This window comes from Sus scrofa, chromosome 13, assembly GCF_054392235.1.
Source record: "Sus scrofa isolate SSC_HxYL_T2T_F1_AM1 chromosome 13, Sscrofa_HxYL_maternal_Yorkshire_Landrace_v2.0, whole genome shotgun sequence".
Classification (NCBI taxonomy): Eukaryota; Metazoa; Chordata; class Mammalia; order Artiodactyla; family Suidae; genus Sus; species Sus scrofa.
This window is the reverse complement of record NC_139395.1, coordinates 162,318,558-162,338,319: the sequence shown is the minus strand read 5'-3', so window position 1 is coordinate 162,338,319 and position 19,762 is coordinate 162,318,558. Positions and strand designations below refer to the sequence as shown.

Below are 19,762 nucleotides of genomic sequence, written 5' to 3'. Positions count from 1 at the left end.
AGAAAGCATGCAATGATTCTTCACTGTTAAAATTATTTTTAAATATTATGTGCTGGACATTGTGCTCATTGTTGTAAATGTAACGGTGAACAAAGTGGACGCTGGAAGTTTCATCTGGGACTGAGGTACATGGTTCGGTCTAACTCCATTTCCATTCTTTACTATCTTAAGGAGGTGAGTGGGCTTCCAAGATGATTGAAGTTCCATGAATGACAAAGAGCAATGCTTGGTTCAAGAGCAATGTTTAAATTACATTTTAATAGAATTTTCTTTTTCATAAAGTGAATCAAAATATTTTTGCTCTAAAAGTTATATGCAAAGTAGCTAGGAGGCATAAGCTTGTTTTCTGGCTCTAAAACTAAAGATTTATTCTAGGATTTTACTCTAAGATTTTCTGGGATGTTTTAGATATTTTGACTAATAGATATTTAAAATAACAGACATTTTAAATCATGGAAATTTTGAGAAAAAAAATATTAAATGGTTTCAAGGTCCAAACTTCTTTCCTTATGGCACCAAGTTCATCCACACAGGATCCAACTGGAAGTTGCTCCCTCTTGAGGTAGGGAAATGCGTTTCAAAAACAGGAGGCATCTCAGAACAGCATTGCCAAACCATGCTCCCGTCTTCGAAAGAGCCTTGTCAACCATTCCTAACAGAAATGGAAAGGAAAACAACAACAACAACAAATGCAAAAGAATTTTCAATCTTTCAACATTGACCCACAACCCAGAATAAGATGTGCTGGATGGTCAGTTTCATTCCCACAAGAAACAATTCCTGGTCATTATTTTTTTAACTTGATTATCCCTTTATTACTTTAAAAAAATTTAATTGAAATATAGTTGATTTATAATGTGTTGGTTTCAGGTGTACAGAGAAGTGATTTAAATATATATATGTATGTACGTATTATTTTTCAGATTTTTTTCCATTATAGGTTATTACTAGATGTTAAGTATAGTTCCCTGTGTTATATAGTGGGTCCTTGCTGGTCCTGGTCATTATGGATGAGGCCAAGGAAGGAAGTTGAGCAGGTGAATGTGAATCATTTGCCATCATAAAATGGTGGCAGTACGATTTCAGCTGGGAGTCCAGATCGAAGAAGCCAATGGGGGCTGCTGAACGGGACAAGTTAGTTTATGGATTACCAGGAGGAGGGTTTTTCATTGTACGAATAACTGCCTGCAGTTATGATCTCTCATGAGTTTCTGCCCTGGCTACTACCACCACCTTTCCTAACACTATGGATGGTAGAAAAGAACAGACAACTCAAATCATTTATATTTGAATGATGCTTGATATTTTTCACTATAGGAGTAATAAAACCACATAAAATAAGAGAAGTAAACAAGACCCTCCCCACCCCCATCTTTCTAACAATTGCATCATTTGAATTTATCATTTCTGGCATTGTTTTATGCTAAAAAAGTTGGATTACAGTTTTGCCTTCCCCTTTTATGTTTTACATTGGACTAATTAACCAATCTTTTAAATGGTTGTATGATATTCTCTGTATGGTTGTTCCGTCTTGAAATTATACACCTTCTCATTATTGAACAGTTGGACTCTTTTAAATTTTTTGCCACTAGAAGTAGTAGTGTACCTGACGTTTTTTACATTTATCTACTTGAATGTCTTAGATTACTCTCTTTGGATTGATTCTCAGGAAAAAATCACTGAGTCAAAGTGTGTGAGCATTTTTATGACTTTTTGTTAACAAATTACTTTTATTTATCTACCAGCAAAATATGAGTAAAAATGAAAATATAGCAAGTATCCCTATATTTTCATTTACCTCAAAGGAAATAAACCACTGGATAAAAAATCGACCACTATGGAAAACAATATGGAGGTATCTCAGAAAACTAAATATAGAACTACCATATTACCCAGCAATCACACTCCTGGCCATATATACAGACAAAATTTTCATTGAAAAAAATACATGCTCTCCCATGTTCACTGCAGCACTATTCACGATAGCCAAGACATGGGAACAACCCAGATGTCCATCAACAGATGATTGGATTAGGAAGATGTGGTATATATACACAATGGAATACTACTCGGCCATAAAAAAGAATGAAATAATGCCATTTTCAGCAACATGGATGGAACTAGAGACTCTCACACTGGGTGAAGTAAGTCAGAAAGAGAAAGACAAATACCATATGATATCACTTATATCTGGAATCTAATATATGGCACGAATGACCCTTTCCACAGAAAAGAAAATCATGGACTTGGAGAATAGACTTGTGGTTGCCAAGTGAGAGGGGGAGGGAGTGGGGTGGATTTGGAGCTTGGGAGTTAATAGATGCAAACTATTGCCTTTGGAATAGATTAGCAATGAGATTATGCTGTGTAGCACTGGGAACTATGTCTAGTCACTTTTGATGGAGCATGATAATGTGAGAAAATAAAGTGTGTACATGTATGTGTAATTGGATCACCATGCTGCACAGTAGAAAAAAATTGTATTGGGGAAATAACAATTAAAAAAATATGTGTATATAAAGAAGATGTGGTATATATACACAATGGAATAGTACTCAGCCATAAAAAAGAACAAAATAATGCCATTTGCAGCAACATGGATGGAACTGAAGACTCTCATAGTAAGTGAAATAACAGAAAGAGAAAGACAAATATCATATGATGTCACTTATAGCTGGAATGTAATATATGGCACAAATGAAGTTTTCTATAGAAAAGAAACAAACTCATGGACTTGGAGAACAGACTTGTGGTTGCCAAGGGGGAGGGGTGGGGAAGGAATTGGATGCACTGGGACCTTGGGGCTAGTAGATGCAAACTATTGCATTTTGGAGTGGATAAGCAATGAGATCTTGCTGTATAGCACAGGGAACTATATCTAGTCACTTGTGATGGAATGATGTGAGAAAAATGATGGAGGATAATGTGAGAAAAAGAATATATATATGTGTGTGTAACCATGTCACTTTGCTGTACAGCAGAAGTTGACAGAACAATGTAAATCAACTGTAATAGAAAAAATAAAAACCTAAAAAAAGATATGGCAGATGTGGAAAGGCTGAAAGGACTCACTTTCAGAAAATTAATCTGGAGTCAAGAGAATTGAAATTATTTTATCATCAAAAAATTGTCTATTTAAAAAAACAAATGTTAGTACTTGATTGTTGTTTAATTTTGCATTTTTTGTTTTCTCCTTATACTGGGTATTGTGTTTTCCCTGAACTGGCTGTTCATAAGTTTGCCTGTTGGAATCATAGGGCTTTCATTTTGCATACAGTTTTCCCAGTTAAAGACATTCATTACATTGCAAATGTTGCAAATACCTTTTTCATGGTGTATTGTTAGCCTTTAAATCTATTTTAAAATATGATTTTTGTCGTAGGAAGTGGCATGCAAGAGGTAGCTTTTTTTTTTTTTTTTTTTTTTTGCTTTTTAGGGCTGCACCTGTGGCATTTTGAAGTTCCCAGGCTAGGGGTCAATTGGAGCTATAGCTGCTGGCCCATGCCACAGCCACAGGAACACGGGATCCAAGCCACGTCTGCAACCTATACCACAGCTCATAACAACACCAGATCCTTAACCCACTGAGAAAGGCCAGGGATCGAACCTGCATCCTCATGGATACTAGTTGGGCTCATTACCTTGGAGCCACAACAGGAAGCTCCAAGAGTTAATATTTTTTAAATGGAGATTAAGTGGTTTATCTGAAGGTCATTTTTTTAACCCAGTGATATTCTTAATGTAACACTGGAGCCAAATAAAGTGCTTAAATAAACATAGACACCCCATAGACACTACAGTTTGAACAGCCAACAGCCAGGCTAATCTACTCATTCATTGTCCCCCCAAAATTTTGTTCCCCCCAAATTATGCTTCCTTTCTCTACAAAGACTTTGTTTATACTTGATAGGTACCTGTTTCTCTTTTGAGTTCATTTAGCTTTAGCTGGCACTATCCATAGTGTGTCTTATACTGTTATTTAATTGCCTTCTTATATGTTTCTTGTCCTTTACTAGAACATACTCTTGAAAATGAAGTCAGAGCTTACTACCTATTTATCTTCCACAGTACATGGCTACCTGAAAAATGACCTGCCAGCTTGGGAGCAACCAGTGTGGCATGTGAGGTTAAGTAGAATATAGAGATGGAACCACAAGACTATAAAGTTTTTGGAAATCCAGATAAAGGAGACTCATTTTAAAGACTATTTTCCAGATTTGAATTTAGAATGAGTGTCATTAGAAGAATCAACTGGCTAGTGGAAGGTGGTATACTTCATACTGTGGCACAAAGGGCAAATACACTGGCTTCGGTTTACATTGCCAGGGGCAGTATGCTCCTGATCATGCTGTGGAAACTGAGGTAGCTTACCAGACTTTCATTTGGGCTTATTCTGGTATGTTCTTATAGATGTTCTTCTCCTTGGTTTTTATCGGCTTCTTCTATAGGCTTTTGATTCTAGAAATGGAGATAAGTGATAAGAGCCAAAGTCTGATACTGTTAATAAGGGTCAGATTTATAAAGCAGAGCTGGTGTCAAATCTGGTCTATAGAGCAGGGGACTGAGAACTGGGACTTCAAGCAGTGGCAGCACTGTGTGGGGACCACAACACTTTTTGATGTTGTGACAGACGTTTTCATTATATAGAGGTAAAGCCACAATTCTGGGGTGGTGGGGGCGATGGGGGTGGTGGGGAATTGTTTGAGGGGAGTGGGAAGGGAGATGGCCCAGAAACAGAGCCGAGATCTAACATCAGGGAGAAAAAGCATCTACTAAACAACACAATTGTTGTGTTGTAGCAATGTAAGTCTCCCACTTACATACCACTTTCTCTAGTACTGTTTCTATAGTAACAACCACTGTGCAATCATTTTTTACAAAAATTAAGATAAAGCACCACTTTGGGGCAATAAGGCACTAGGAGAGCATTAGCTTCCCTGACTTCTCCTTCCATTTTCTAAAATAATGCTGTTAAAGTGAATCCTACAAACTTGGCAGCTTGCCAGGGCAAAGGAGAAATATGGCCCAATTGGTATGTTCTAGAATCCCTCTAATATTGTATCCTAAGTGTCCTCCTCATCCTATTATTTATTTATTTATTTATGGCTGCACCTGTGGCGTATGGAAGGTCCTGGGCCAGGGATTGACTCCCAGCTGCAGCTGTGACCTACCCTGCAGCTGTGGCCATGCCTGGATCCTTTAACCCACTGTGCCCAGGTCGGGGATTGAACCCATACCTCTGCAGCAACTGGAGCTGCTACAGTCTCACCCCACTGTGCCACACCAGGAGCTCCCTTTTTTGTTTTTTAATTATAATCTTCCTGTGATTTCCTAGCCTTTAGTAGCAGCTGATAGAGAAGATGACTATCCATATATGTTTTTGTTTGTTTTGTTTTGTTTTGTTTCAGAAAATTAATATGAGGAAAGCAAAAGTTTGGAGAAGTAGTTTGCAATATTAAGAAGGGGTTAGCAAAGAACAATAGACATGCTGTGTGTGTGAACTGCTTGTTATCCATCAAGCAGCATGCCATGTACTTATTTCTTTACTCCCTATAGCAGCACTATATGACAGAGGCATCATTACTATCACAGGGAAAGTGAAGCTTAGGCAGGTTGAGAAATTTGTGCAAGTTCACATGGCTATATGTGATGGAACCAGAGGGCATACCAGAAAATTTCATGCCAGAGCCCATACTCTTAGCCCCTATGCTATTGGGTCAGGAGTTCCAGGCAACAAGCAACAACCAGGGAAGGTCTGAGGAAAAGCTTCCCCAGGAGGACTCCAAAATACCTAGGGAGAAAGAAACTTCCTGTTTTTATGCAGAATCAGAACATGTGTATTAAAGAAGTGCGTTGGCCTCTTGGAAAGCTGAGAACTTGGACACATTTAAGTTAAGGACAGACAAGAGAAAGACACCTTCATCATTTCCCGCAGAGCCTATAATCCTCTTTTATTCAACTTATGAAGAGTTTTTAGGGAGAGGGAGTGCATGTTTTGAGTTTTATGCCTACTGCTAATAGAGCAAATGTACTTAACATAAAACATATTTAACAATCAAATATACAATTTTCTGATGTATTTGTAGCAGATATTTCTCAGAGTCTGGGTATAATAATCAGCATCTCCTGGAATAATACCACCAGCTTGGAAGACTAGAATTAAAAATAAATTCTTGGAGTTCCCTTCGTGGCTCAGCTGTTAATGAACCCAACTAGGATCCATGAGGATGTGGCTTTGATCCCTGGCCTCACTCAGTGTGTTAAGGATCTGGCGTTGCCATGAGTTGTGATGTAGGTCACAGACTGCAGACGCAGCTTGGATCCCACATTGCTACTCTGGTGTAGGCCAGCAGCTGCAGCTCTGATTCGACCCCTAGCCTGGGAACCTCCATTTGCCGTGGGTGCAGCCCTAAAAATACAAAATAAATAAATAAATAAAAATTCTCTATCCCATTTGGAACTCCCTAAAATCCAGTCTACAGGGAGGCTGGTATAATAAATCTAGTGAGGTACAGTCCTCCCTAGGTATCCGCAGGGGATTAGTCCTAGGACCAGCCTCCCGGCTTCCTCCAAATATTGAAACCCACTGATGCTCAAATCCCTTAGATAACATGGCATAGCACATTTGGTGCTCAGTATCTGCGGGTGCTGCATTCTAGGAAATGGAAGGCCAGCTGTACTTTCACTCTGTTTCTCAGTTTACCTGAGTGTTTGTCTCAGTCTGAGGGTGTTTTTCATTCGCTCTGCTTGCAGCGGCTTCAAAAAAAAGACTGCTGTTAGTTTAAGCACTGAAACAAAGGCCTGCATCAATTAATCCAACTATCAAACTCAACCAGATTCAAATCACTTACACCCAGGGCCTGTGATCTGAAACAGATGGTAATTTCAGCTGGTTGGAAGTAGGGACACTTTTAAAAAAAGGGATTAAAAGCCTTTTATCATAAAGATTGTGGAAAAAATGTGTAGAAAGTTGGAAAATAGAAAACAAAATCATCTAGTATCCTACCATCCCTCAAAATATTTCTATAATAATATGTATTGAGCGTGCTAGGTCCTTTGGTAAGCAAGGGGGATACATAAGAAAGCAAATGAGTTATGATCCACGCTTTCATGGAGCAGACGGATCAGCAAACATAAAAACAAACAAATACAAGAGGGAAAAATAGGACTGTGCACATAACGGGCTATGGGAGAGTGCAGTTTTGTGAATTTGGGCTGTATCAGTGATGCTGAAATTTAAAGGATAAGAAGGACTTAGCTTCATGGGATGGGGAGTTGTGGAGAGGGGCATGTTTACAGGGTTCCAGGCAGGAGGAGGAGAAGGAATATGCAAAGGTTCAGGAAGAAGAGACCGCTAGGTCTCCCATATTATGTGAACCATTAGGGATTTGGTATGGCTACGTTTTATTTTTTAATTTTTTTTGTCTTTTTAGGGCTGAACCCACAGCATATGGAGGTTCCCAGGCTAGGGGTCGAATCAGAGCCATAGCTGTGGGCCTACACCACAGCCACAGCAACTTCGGATCCGAGCCGAGTCTGCGACCTACACCATAGCTCATGGCAATGCTGGATCCTTAACCCACTGAGCGAGGCCAGAGATCAAACCTGTGTCCACATGGATACTAGTCAGATTTGTTTCCACTGAGCCTCAATGGGAACTCCTGTCTTTGTTTGTTTGTTTGTTTGTTTGTTTTGGTCTGGTACGGCTATGTTTTAGAGAGAGGGTAGGGGAGATGGCTGATGAAGGAGCAGATGGTGAAGGTTCCAATACCATGCCCTGCTTTGGCTTAATCTAAAGATCAGTGGACCCTTATGCTATGACAGTATTGTGTGTTCACATGGATTCAAAGTTATATAATTGTAACATAATAAAGATAAAATTTATGTAAAATTAGCAATGCAATGTTACATCATTGGTATTTTTATTTGACATATGTCTTTGGTCTTTTCCAGGTTCCTACACTGAAATTGTTTAATGCCTATTTACCATTCAGTGGTGTTGACTAAAGTGTTAATTTAATTAACCATTTACTTATCATTAAACTTTTCGATTATGTCTAATTTTTATAAACAATGCTCAATTTCCATTTTCATCTTTTTATGTTATTTCTTTACACTGAATGCCTAGAAGTTATTATTAATTTGTTTTAAAACAGGTGTAATTGACATACATAGAAATTATATTAAGTAAAGGATATAAACACTTTTATGGCTTTTATTTATTTTTTTAAGTTTTATTGAGGTGTAGTTAATTTATAAGGCTGTAATAATTTCTGCTGTACGAAAAAGTGACCCAGTCATACATATATGCATATCCATTACTCTCTTGCAGAATTTTTTATGGCTTTTAGAATCTTGTGATAAATTTACTTTATCAATTTGTACTGGTATGAAGGTAAGAATATATATCAGATTTACTACACTTTTTAATCTTTCAGAATTATAATTCTTTTAAAAATCTCACTAATTAAAAAGACCAATATTTAATTTCTATTTCTTCAAAAATTAGCAGTGTTCAACTTTTTTCAACATACTGTTTTCAATATAAGTTTTCTTCCATGAATTTTCCCTTGCTGGTCTCTTGGTAATATTTTCATTAGCACAGAATTTAAAAATTAATTCCTATATTTCTAAATTTAAACTATATCCTCTTCAGTGAGATGATAAGCATTACATTATATTATTGTTTATTGCATAAATTAATTATTTACTATTCAATTTTTAAATCTACCTCAAATTTATTTCCCAAATTTTAATCAATAAGTTAATAGTAGTTATTAAATAATCATTTATGCTATGATTCAATTTTATTCATGCAAAAATTGTATAAAGAATAGGCTTTGCATCAAGATTCTTTCAGTTTCATGATATAGATCTCTGTTTTTTAAACAATACAACATTTTCATTATTACTGCATATAAAATATTTTAACTTTTTGGCAAGAGCTAGAAATTGCTCACTGGAGTTCCCATTGCAGCTCATCAGGTTACAAACCCAACTAGTATCCATGAAGATGCTGGCTTGATCCTAGTGGTTTGGATCCCGTGTTGCTGTGGCTGTGGAGTAGGCAGCTTCAATTAAACCCCTAGCCCCCTAGCCTGAGAACTTCCAGATACTGCAGGTTGGGCCCTATAAAGCAAAAAAAAAAAAAAAAAAAGGAGTTCCCATTGTGGCTCAGTGGGCTACAAACCCAACTAGTATCCATGAAGACTTGGGTTTGATCCTGGGCCTCGCTCAGTGGGTTAAGGATCTGGCATTGCTGTGAGTTGTGGTGTAGGTCACAGACGTGGCTTGGATTTGGCGTTTCTGTGGCTGTGGCATAGGCCTGCAATTGCAGCTCCAATTCAACCCCTAGACTGGGAACTTCCAGGTGCTGCAAATGCAGCCCTAAAAAGCAAAAAAAAAAGAGAGAGAGAGAAATTTGCTCACCAGTCCTTTTTGATGTTATTTTTACACACATATATACTATATAGTGTATATCATAATTGTTAATTTATTCTTATAGATGAAATATAGAATAATTTATAACTATAACTTAGATGTCCTCAGTCTTAAGTCAAACATTGGATATCAAATATGGCAGTTAAAAGGATTCCTCAATACTCTAGGCAGAGTGCATATAAGTTTTCAAATGTTTATATGACTATTTTATAAAAGAAAAGTAGGAGTTCCCGTCGTGGCGCAGTGGTTAACGAATCCGACTAGGAACCATGAGGTTGCGGGTTCGATCCCTGCCCTTGCTCAGTGGGTTAACGATCCGGCGTTGCCGTGAGCTGTGGTGTAGGTTGCAGATGCGGCTCGGATCCCGCGTTGCTGTGGCTCTGGCGTAGGCCAGTGGCTACAGCTCCGATTCAACCCCTAGCCTGGGAACCTCCATATGCCGCGGGAGCGGCCCAAGAAATAGCAACAATAACAACAACAACAAAGACAAAAGACAAAAAAAAAAAAAAAAAAAAAAAAAAAAGAAAAGTAACTCACATACCTGATGCTGCTGGACGAGTTGATTTATGTGCAGCTCTATACTTGCTAGTGTTCCACCTGAATTTTTTCACATCAATTGAAGTTTGAACAATTGCTACCTTCGTGAAATCTTCAATGCCTTGTATCTGAAAGTTATGAGATGACAAACTAATTTTTGAATAAATATCATACAATTAAATGTGACTCTGGTAAGCTACTCTCTCAGGCCCTCTCTAAATATCTGGGCCTGAAAACCGACAATATCAATAGATGTTAGATAGGTATCTTTAAATACCTGGATATGTTAATTTTGTGAGAATTAATATTCCATACTCTTTCACTGATTTTTAATATTTTCCTTTTTTTTTTTACAAATGAGACAAATAATCGAGTTAATTATGACCCATTAAAGTATCACCCAGAGAGAGTTTTCTATGTGTCAGAAAGTTTAAAAATCAATGGATTTCAAGAAATCCTCTAACCTTGTGGGTTTTTTTCATTATGCTTTCAGTTATATTGGTACCTGAATACATATATTGGTACCCAAATACATATGCCTGGGAGAGTGGACAGAACTGGGCTGCCTCAAGAATCTCTTGCTTGGCTCTCTAAATTTCCAGCCAGCACTCCAACTAAGCTCTATTGTTACGTATTCAAGAATAGAGGTAGGGAGCAACATAATTAAGAAAAAGTTTCACTTCTCGCTCGGCATCGCATTGGTGCTAGTGGCATCCACCTAGAAAATTTCTGGTGACAATTTCTCAGCTCAGGATTCCTCTTATCCTCCCCTCATTTTTTCCTCTTCTTTCCCAATCTACATTTTAAGTACCTCTATCATAGCTGTACATGTTTATTAATCTATTTATGTATGTTTCCTTTCACTTGGTTGAGAGATCTCTTGAGGGACAGTTACAAGTCTCATCTGTCTTGATCACTTTAGCATCTAGCACTGTTGCTGTCATATATTAGTTGCTTAAAAATTATGTGCTTAATTTAATTGACTCTAGGTCCTTCTTTCTTTCTTTTCTTTCTTTTTTTTTTTTTTTTGTCTTTTTGCTATTTCTTTGGGCCGCTCCCGTGGCATATGGAGGTTCCCAGGCTAGGGGTCGAATCGGAGCTGTAGCCACTGGCCTACGCCAGAGCCACAGCAACGCGGGATCTGAGCCACGTCTGCGACCTACACCGCAGCTCATGGCAATGCCGGATCCTTAACCCGCTGAGCAAGGGCAGGGACCGAACCCGCAACCTCATGGTTCCTAGTCGGATTCGTTAACCATTGCGCCACGACGGGAACTCCTAGGTCCCTCTTTCAATTCACTTTCTGTAGCTGTATTTTATGTGACTTCTGATTCCTCCTGATATATTCTTATCTTACTCTTCCCCAACACACACACACACACACACACACACACACACACTCACACATGCATGCAGACATACATACATAATACAGTCTTCTTTCTTCACATGGCACAGCTTCTCATTGTAATTGTAACTGAGTAACTCAACAGCTTAAATACAAGAAGTCCATCATTTTTACATTCACTTTCAAAGTAGCTGGGAATATACCACTGATACTCACCTCAGCATGGGACTGGCAGAGCCTTTTTAGAGCACTGCCAATATAGTCCAGAAATAGTGGTTTTTCTTCACTACACATAAGAACTTAATGTGCCCTCTTTTGCTATTTGCAACTGCACCAAAACCTAACTGTGGCCAAAATGTATAGCTTGATGTGCTTCATTGGCAGTGAATAGGAATGGCTTGGTATTTGGGCTACCCAGTGCCAAAGTAACCAATGAACTTGGAGTGTGTGTATTGTGTGTATGTTTATGGGTGGTAGGGGGAAGGGAGAGAATGGACAGGTGGAAAAGTGACCATTTTTCTAATATTAACACATTGTTGGTCAATTGGAAGATCTGAAGACATGAATAATGTCTTTACCTGATGGCATGTTATAGGAATTAAGAAAGGAGCCTTATAAACTTTTCGTAACTGACAATCTTCCACACATCCATGGATAAGGATGACATAAATTACAGTTTCATCATAGATATCAGTTTTAGTGTTCTTCCATATATCTTTTACGTAAATGTTACTGAGTTTTAACTGCATCTTGTAATTCCAATCCTATAAGAAAAACAATTTCATAGTACTATTTATACAGTTTAACATAAATTCTAACAGGTAATTTGTAACATCACTTTAGAATTTCATTCAGAGAGAAGGGCAACTTTTTTGAACACCTCTTACCTCATAAGATAAATGTTCCCTGATTTTTTTGGCAGTAATAGAAAGTCCAAGTTTTAGCCACATTTTATATTCTATGTGAGGACAGAATTGTTCAAAAGCTTCATACAAGTGATTTTTGGGAATAAAATATGCCTGGAAAAAGGAGGATCTCAATTAAAAAAAATATTTCATTATGCACAGCCATGATTTAAGGAAATAAGTTTTTCTCATTTATATAAGTAACATTAAAGCTAATAAATTATGTAGATTCATGTTATTGCCTGGAAACCTAATAAAATGTGTATATTTGGGAGCTCCTGTTTTGGTTCAGTGGTAACAAACCCAACTAGTATACATGAGGACGCAGGTTCGATCCCTGTCCCTGCTTAGTGGGTTAAGGATCTGGTGTTGGCCGTGAGTCCCAGTGTAGATTGCAGATGCAGCTCAGAACCCAGGTTGCTGTGGCTATGGAGTAGGCCTGCAACTGCAGTTCTGATTTGACCCCTGGCCTGGGAACTTCCATATGCCATGAGTGAAGCCCTAAAAAAAAAAAAAAAAGTGTGTAGTGTGATCTTGTTATACACTAAATATTGAAAGTCTACATGATCCAATGAAAGGTTCTTTATTCTTATTGATTCCGAAAAAAAAGGAAACAAAGTATTAAAGATCATTTAACCTTTTTAAACTAAAGCATAGGTATTTCTAAAAGCATATTTGATGGGAGCAAACACTTTGGTTACTAATAAAATGCTAATACTAACAATGAACAGACTATTGGCTATTAGGAATAAGCTGCTATGACTACAAAAGACTGTGTATGTGGGCTTTAATTTCTCTTGGGTAAGTAATTATGAGTGAGATTGCTGGGGAATAGGATAAGTACTACTATTTTACTATGTGATTTTTATCCTTCATTTTGTTAATGTGATGTATTATATCGATTGATTTGCAGTAATTTAGCCATCCTCTCATCCTTGGAATAAATCCCACTAGATCATGGTGTATGATTATTTTTATATACTGTTGAATTCAGTTTGCTAATATTTTATCAAGGATTTTTGCATCTATATTCATCAGTGACTGTGGCTTGTAATTTTCTCCTTTTTGGTAGTACTTTTGTTATGGTTCTGGTAATCAGGGTAATGATGGCCTCATAGAATAAATTTGGGAGTATTCTCTTCAATTTTTAGGATAATTTGAGAAGGATACGTATTAGTCCTTCTTTATATGTTTGGTGAAACTGTCTAATTCTGGAATTTGTTTGCTTGGAGTTTTTCTAATTACAAATTCAATTTCACTACTACTGATTAATCTAGTCAGATTGTCTATTTCCTCCCAATTCAGTCTTGGAAAATTGTATGTTTCAAGAAAGTTATCTATTTCTTTCAGGTTTTCCAGTTTCTTGGCACACAGTTGTTCATAATACTCTCCTGTGACTTTTTGCATCTCTGTGATACTGGTTGTTATTTCTCCTCTTTCACTTTGTATTTTCTATTTGGATCCTCTCTCTCTTTTTTTTTCTTTATGAGCCAGGATAAAGGCTTATCAATTTTGCTTATCTTTTCGAAAAAACAGCTCTTGGTTTCATCAATCTTTTTCATTGTTTCCTAGATTTTTTATTCATTTCTTCCATGATATTTATTATTTCCTTTCTTCTGCTGACTTTGGGCTTTGTTTTTATTTTTCTAATCCTTTTAGATGGTAAGTTAGGTTGTTGAAATTTTTCTTGTTTCTTAAGTTAGTCATGCATTGCTGATAATCTTCCCTCTTAGAACTACTTTTGCTGTGTCACATAGACTTTGGAAAGTTATATTTTTTATTTTCTTTTTTTCTTTTTAGGGCCACACCCATAGCATATGGAAGTTACCAGGCCAGGGGTCCAATAGGAGCTGCAGCTGCCAGCCTACGCCCCAGCCACAGCCACAGCCACACCAGATCCAAGCAGCGTCTATGATCTACCCCTCATCTCACAGTGATGCCAGATACTTAACCCCACTGAGGGAGGCCATGGATTGAACCCACATCCTCAGGGATACTAGTTGTGTTCTTAATCCGCTAAGCCACAACGGGAATGCCTGCATATTTATTTCTATTTGTCTTGAGGTCTTTCTGAATTTTCCTCTTTGATATCTTCATTGATCTATTGGGTTTTTTGGTAGCACATTTTTTAGTTTCCACGTGTTTGTGTTTTTCCCAGTTTTCTTCCTATGATTTCTAGTTTCATATCATTGTGATTGGAAAAAAAAATGTGTGATATAGTTTCTATCCTCTTAAATTTGTTCAGACTTTTTATGGCCTTACATGTGATCTGTTCTGGAGAACATTCCATGTGCACATGAAAAGAATTTGCAAACAAATACAAGTAAGTACAAAGGTAACCTTAAATTTGATACTAGGTATTTAACAAGATATAACAGTGAGAGATAAGGTGATGTTTTCTGACCTCCACTACAGTTTTGCAGGTGGCAGAATATTTCATGGGTTCATTAGTCAAGCAGTTTAGCTCTCCTATTATTGCTCCAGTGATTACAAAGTCTGTGTAAGTTATCTGATAATCTTTCTCTTCTGACTCCCAGATTATTTGGTCAATTCCCAAACCTGGTGTTGATCTTTGAAGCTGTTCAGCAACAAAGGAAGAAAAAAATACATATGTCAGTTAATTTACCAAAACTCTAATTTATGGATTTTTCCCTAGATCCTTAACCTGTTGCACCACAAGGAAACTCCCTCTTTTGAGGTTTCTTGTTATCTATGGGAAAGTATGGCTTAAAAGGTGGTGGCTGGTGTCCTCCATTGTGTGGATGGTAGCTGTTGTCCTAAAAAAGGAATAATGGAGTTCTTTATATTGAAAGTATTTATTCTCAATTACGTAATTTTTTTTTAACTAAGGCTCACAAGTGCATGTATAAATTTCTCTGCCTTACCTTTACCATGCCTGAAATAATTATGTAAATTCCTTGGGGCTCATCACCCTCTTCAAATATATCATTTCCACAATCAAATGTTACAACTTTGGATCTTTCCTGAAAAAAAATCACCAAATACATAAACTATAAATAATATTTTAGCAGTCACTGGATCTTACATTTTAAGAAAAGTTTTACACTTTTAAATATTACCCAAAAGATCTGAGATATTGTTAGTAATGTTTGTAAGAGAAAATAGGAATTATGGTTAACAAAGAGAAAAAGGTGGATATTCATGGGTATTTGCAATTTCAGATAGGATATTTATACATAGATTAGAAAACAATCTAATCTAGGAATAAGAATGTAATGGAAGGATGGAAATATTTCATTTGGATGCAAAACAATCAGGATGGATGCCAGCTAATGGCAATATAGGTCTTATACATACTTATGCCCTAAACAGCTGATGAAGTAAATAAAAAAATCATTTGTTCAAAATATTTTAAGCAGGTAAAAAATATAATTGGTCTTTTGGTACTTACTAGATATAGAAAAAGATGTTATTAGAACAGGTTAAACCTATTTATTTGTTCATCCCACAAATATTTTTTGAGCACTAAGTATGAGAGATGCAACATGGTAGGTGTTGAGTATTCAAAAGCTGTATGAGGTTAAAAATACAGTAGGGGAGACAGATGTAATGATAAAATAGTAAAGTAATGGAATTATGCTATAATAAAGGTATATGTTGGATACACTGGTGTCAACTTTGGCCCTCCAAACACTGGATGGAGAGAGGATGGTCTTCTACTGGTGGGCTATTTGGCTCCAAAGCCTGCTTTCAGGGTACCTTTGGTGGGGATGTTTCCAAAGAAGCAATAAATGGAAAATGTTTTTGGGAAAAAAAAGTGAAAGGAAAAGGCATTTCAAGATAATAGCACCCACAGAGGAATTGAATTAAAAAAAAAAAAACAACAACAGAGTAAATTTCTTGGGGCACCAGTTCAGAATAAATAGTTTATGGGGTATATGATGTATGGGTAATCTAGGATAAAGATAGAGAGGTAGGCAAGAGGTAGACTGTGGGAGAACTTTGCATGTCATTTTGATTTTGTCTTAGAGGCAATTAAGGATATTTAAAAAATTTAAACTGAAGAGTATCATACTTAAATCTGTCCTTTAAAGAAGCTGTTCTGTTGGTAAAGATAGTGTTACTAGGAAATACAAATATTACCTGAATAAAGCTTATATGATCCTGGTCTTTATCTAGCCATGGAATATGACAAAGTGCTTCATCAACAGTAAGAGGTTTGTATATATGTTGAAAATCTAGTATCTCTCTTTTTCTGGCCATTATTAACTAAAATCACAAAATTTAAGAAAGGAGATGAACAAAACTGGTGTGCACAGAATGTTTAAAACAGTTGCTTTGTACTATTTCCTTTTCTTGCTCTCCTGAGGCTGTTGTTCTTCCATGGAAACCTCCAACCTCTTCCCTATTAGAGCATTTTTCTACATTATCATTATTCTGAAGTCATAGATAACTTTACAAAGTAAACCTTTTTACTGAAGTATATCAGGTCTGAAAAAAGTGCACAATTTATAAAGGTTCACTCAAAGAACATTTACAACATGAAAACTTCTGCATAACCAGCACCTGGGTTAAAAAATAAAACATTTACTGCACCATGGACTCCCCTTTATGTTCTCTTCTAGTCATTACTTCTACCCCAAATTAATCACTCTTCTTCTATTACCACAGTTTAGCTTTGTCTGGTTTTGAGCTTTATCTGCATGAAATCAAAGAATACATACTTGTTTGTATCTGGTTTCATTTATGCAACATTAGGTTTCTGAGATTCATCTGTAATGTTGCAAGGAGCAAAAATTCATTCATTTCATTTTCACTGTTATAGAGCGTTAAGTTTAATGAATATACCACAGCTTTATTTATCTATTGCTGATTGATATTTGGGCTATTTCAGTTTCTGTTTTTGTTTTTGGTTTTTGGTTTTTATTCTACACCCATGGCATATGGAAATTCCCCAGCTAGGGATGAACCCTCACTGCAAGTGTGACCTGTACTATAGCTGCAGCAATGCCAGATCCTTAACCTGCCGTCCACAAGGGAACTTCCTGTGCTGCTCCACTTTTGGACTTTTAAAATTCTGCTATGTGTATTTGTTTGCTGTATATTTGTACATATTTCTTTTGTGTATATGGTTATATAATCTAATTTCTGGGCCTTAAGATACACATATATTTAAATTGAGTAGATTCTACCAAACAATTTTCCAAAGTGATTGCATCAATTTATACTCCCACTCTAATGTTCCAGTTGGCCACACCATTGCCTACACTTGGTATTGCCAGAATTTTTTTTTTTTAATTTAGATATTTTGGTGGTTGTGTATTAGTATCTCATTTTGGTTTAAATTTGCATTAAGCTTATGACAGTGATATTTGGCATCTTTTCTTATATTTATTGGCTGGTACAATATTCTTTGTTGTAAAGTGCCTGTTCAAATCTTTTGCTGATTTTTTAAAAATGAATTTTGTGTCTTATTCTTATTTTTTTTAAATAAATTTTATTGGAGTATAGTTGACTTAGAAAGTTGTTTTAGTTTCAGGTGTATAGCAAAGTAATTCAGTTATATAGATACATATATCCATCCCTTTTCAGTTTCTTTTTCCATATTGGTTATTACACAGTATTAAGTTACCCTGTGCTATCTATCTATCTATCCATCTATTGTCTTTTTAGAGCAGCACCCGAGGCATGTGGACATTCCCAGGCTAAGGGTCGAATCAGACCTGAGCTGCTAGCCTACTCCACAGCTGCAGCAATGCCAGATCTGAGCCACATCTGTGACCTATACCAAGCTCATTAGATCCTTAACCCACCTAGTGAAGTCAGGGATCAAACCTGAGTCTTCATGGAGAGTAGTCAGATTTGTTTTTGCTGAGCCACAACGGGAATTCCACCCTCTGCTATACAGCAGGCCCTTGTTACCTATCTACTTTATAAATAGTGGTGTGTATATAAATCCCAACCCATTAATTTATGCTTCCCACCCCGCATTTCCCCTTTGGTAACCATAAATTTGGTTTCAAAATCTTTGAGCCTGCTTCTGTTTTGTAAGTTCTTTTATATCACTTTGGAATGATATATGATTCCACATACTAGTGATCTCATTTGATGCTTGTCTTTCACTGTTTTACTTACTTCACTTAGTATGATAATTTCTAGGTCATTCATGTTGCTGTAAATGGTATTATTTCCTTCTTTTTATGGTCAAGTAATATTCCACTGTATACAAGCGCCACATCTTCTTTATCCAGTCCTCTGTGTGGGTTTTTTTTTTTTTTTTTTGGTCTTTTTGTCTTTTAGGACTGCACCTACAGCATATGCAGGTTCCCAGGCTAAGGGTCCAATCCGAGTTATAGCTGCCTGCCTACACCAGAGCCACAGCAATGCAGGATCTGAGCCGTGTCTGCGATGTACACCACAGCTCATGGCAACACCAGATCCTTAACCCACTGAGCAAGGCCAGGGATTAAACCTACATCCTTATGGATGCTACTCGGGTTTGCTAACCACTGAGCCACAAGGGATCTTCCAGTTCTCTGTTGATGGATATTTAGGCTGCTTCCATGTCTTAGGTATTGTAAATAGTGCTGTGATGTACATTGGTGTGTATACATCTTTTCGAATTATGGTTTTCTCTGGATATATGCCCAGGAGTGGGACTGCTGGATCGTATGTTAGCTCTGTATTTAGTTTTTTATGGAATCTTAATACTGTTCCCCATAGTGGTTGTACTAGCTTACATTCCCACTAACAGTGTAGGAGAGTTCCCTTTACTCCACACCCCCTCCAGCATTTATTGTTTGTAGAATTTTTGATGATGGCTGTTCTGACTGGTGTGAGGTGATACCTCATTGTAGTTTTGATTTGAGTTCCTCTAATAATTAGCGATGTTAAGCATCTTTTCACGTGTTCTTTGGGCATCTGTATGTCTTTGGAAAAATATTCAGATCTTCTGCCAATTCTTTGATTGCTTTATTTGTTTTTTTGATATTGAGCTGCATGTGTTGTTTGTATATTTTGGAGATTAATCCATCATCAGTTGCATCATTTGCAAATATTTTCTCCCATTCCATGGGTTGTCTTTTCATTTTGTTTATGGTTCCTTTTGCTGTGCAAAAGCTTTTGAAGTTTAATTAGGTTCCATTTGTGTATTTTTTTTTAATTTTCATTATTCTAGGAAGTGAATCAAGGAAGATATTTCTGCAGTTTATGTTGAAGTGTGTTATGTCTATGTTTTCTTCTATGAGTTTAATAGTATCTGGTCTTATGTTTAGGTCTTTAATCCATTTTGAGTTTATTTTTGTGCATGGTTAGAGAGTGTTCTAATTTCATTCTTTTACATGTAGCTGTCCAGTCTTCCTAGCACAATTTATTAAAGTGGATATGCTCTTCTCCATTTTACACTATTGTCTCCTTTGTCATAGATTAATTAACTACAGGTGCATGGTTTATTGTTCTTATTGATTGTTCTTATTGATGTTTATATATTCAGGACAAGAGCCCTTTGTTGGGTATATTTATTTTAAAAATATCATCGACTTTTTTTGTGGATTGTCTTTTCATTATCTTA

At 36.7% G+C, this 19,762-nt stretch overlaps 1 protein-coding gene across 18 annotated transcripts in view; it reads right to left on the bottom strand.

The window, feature by feature from the left end:
• Nucleotides 1–230: 230 nt before the first annotated feature.
• Nucleotides 231–19,762, bottom strand: part of SLC9C1 (solute carrier family 9 member C1) — a 193,736-nt gene continuing 174,204 nt past the window's right edge. For 15 of the 18 annotated variants that reach the window (XM_021070387.2, XM_084991348.1, XM_084991356.1 and 12 more), the window contains 9 exons: nt 16,336–16,461; nt 15,117–15,215; nt 14,636–14,809; nt 12,214–12,345; nt 11,905–12,090; nt 9,983–10,106; nt 6,704–6,756; nt 4,372–4,458; nt 231–652 (listed from right to left, as the gene is read on the bottom strand). In XM_021070387.2, coding sequence (XP_020926046.2) covers nt 4,405–4,458; nt 6,704–6,756; nt 9,983–10,106; nt 11,905–12,090; nt 12,214–12,345; nt 14,636–14,809; nt 15,117–15,215; nt 16,336–16,461 — 948 coding nt within the window. In that variant the 3' untranslated portion in view covers nt 231–652; nt 4,372–4,404. The remainder of the gene's footprint in view (nt 653–4,371; nt 4,459–6,703; nt 6,757–9,982; nt 10,107–11,904; nt 12,091–12,213; nt 12,346–14,635; nt 14,810–15,116; nt 15,216–16,335; nt 16,462–19,762) is intronic. The other 3 variants (XR_014824846.1, XR_014824848.1, XR_014824847.1) reach the window with 1 other exon arrangement.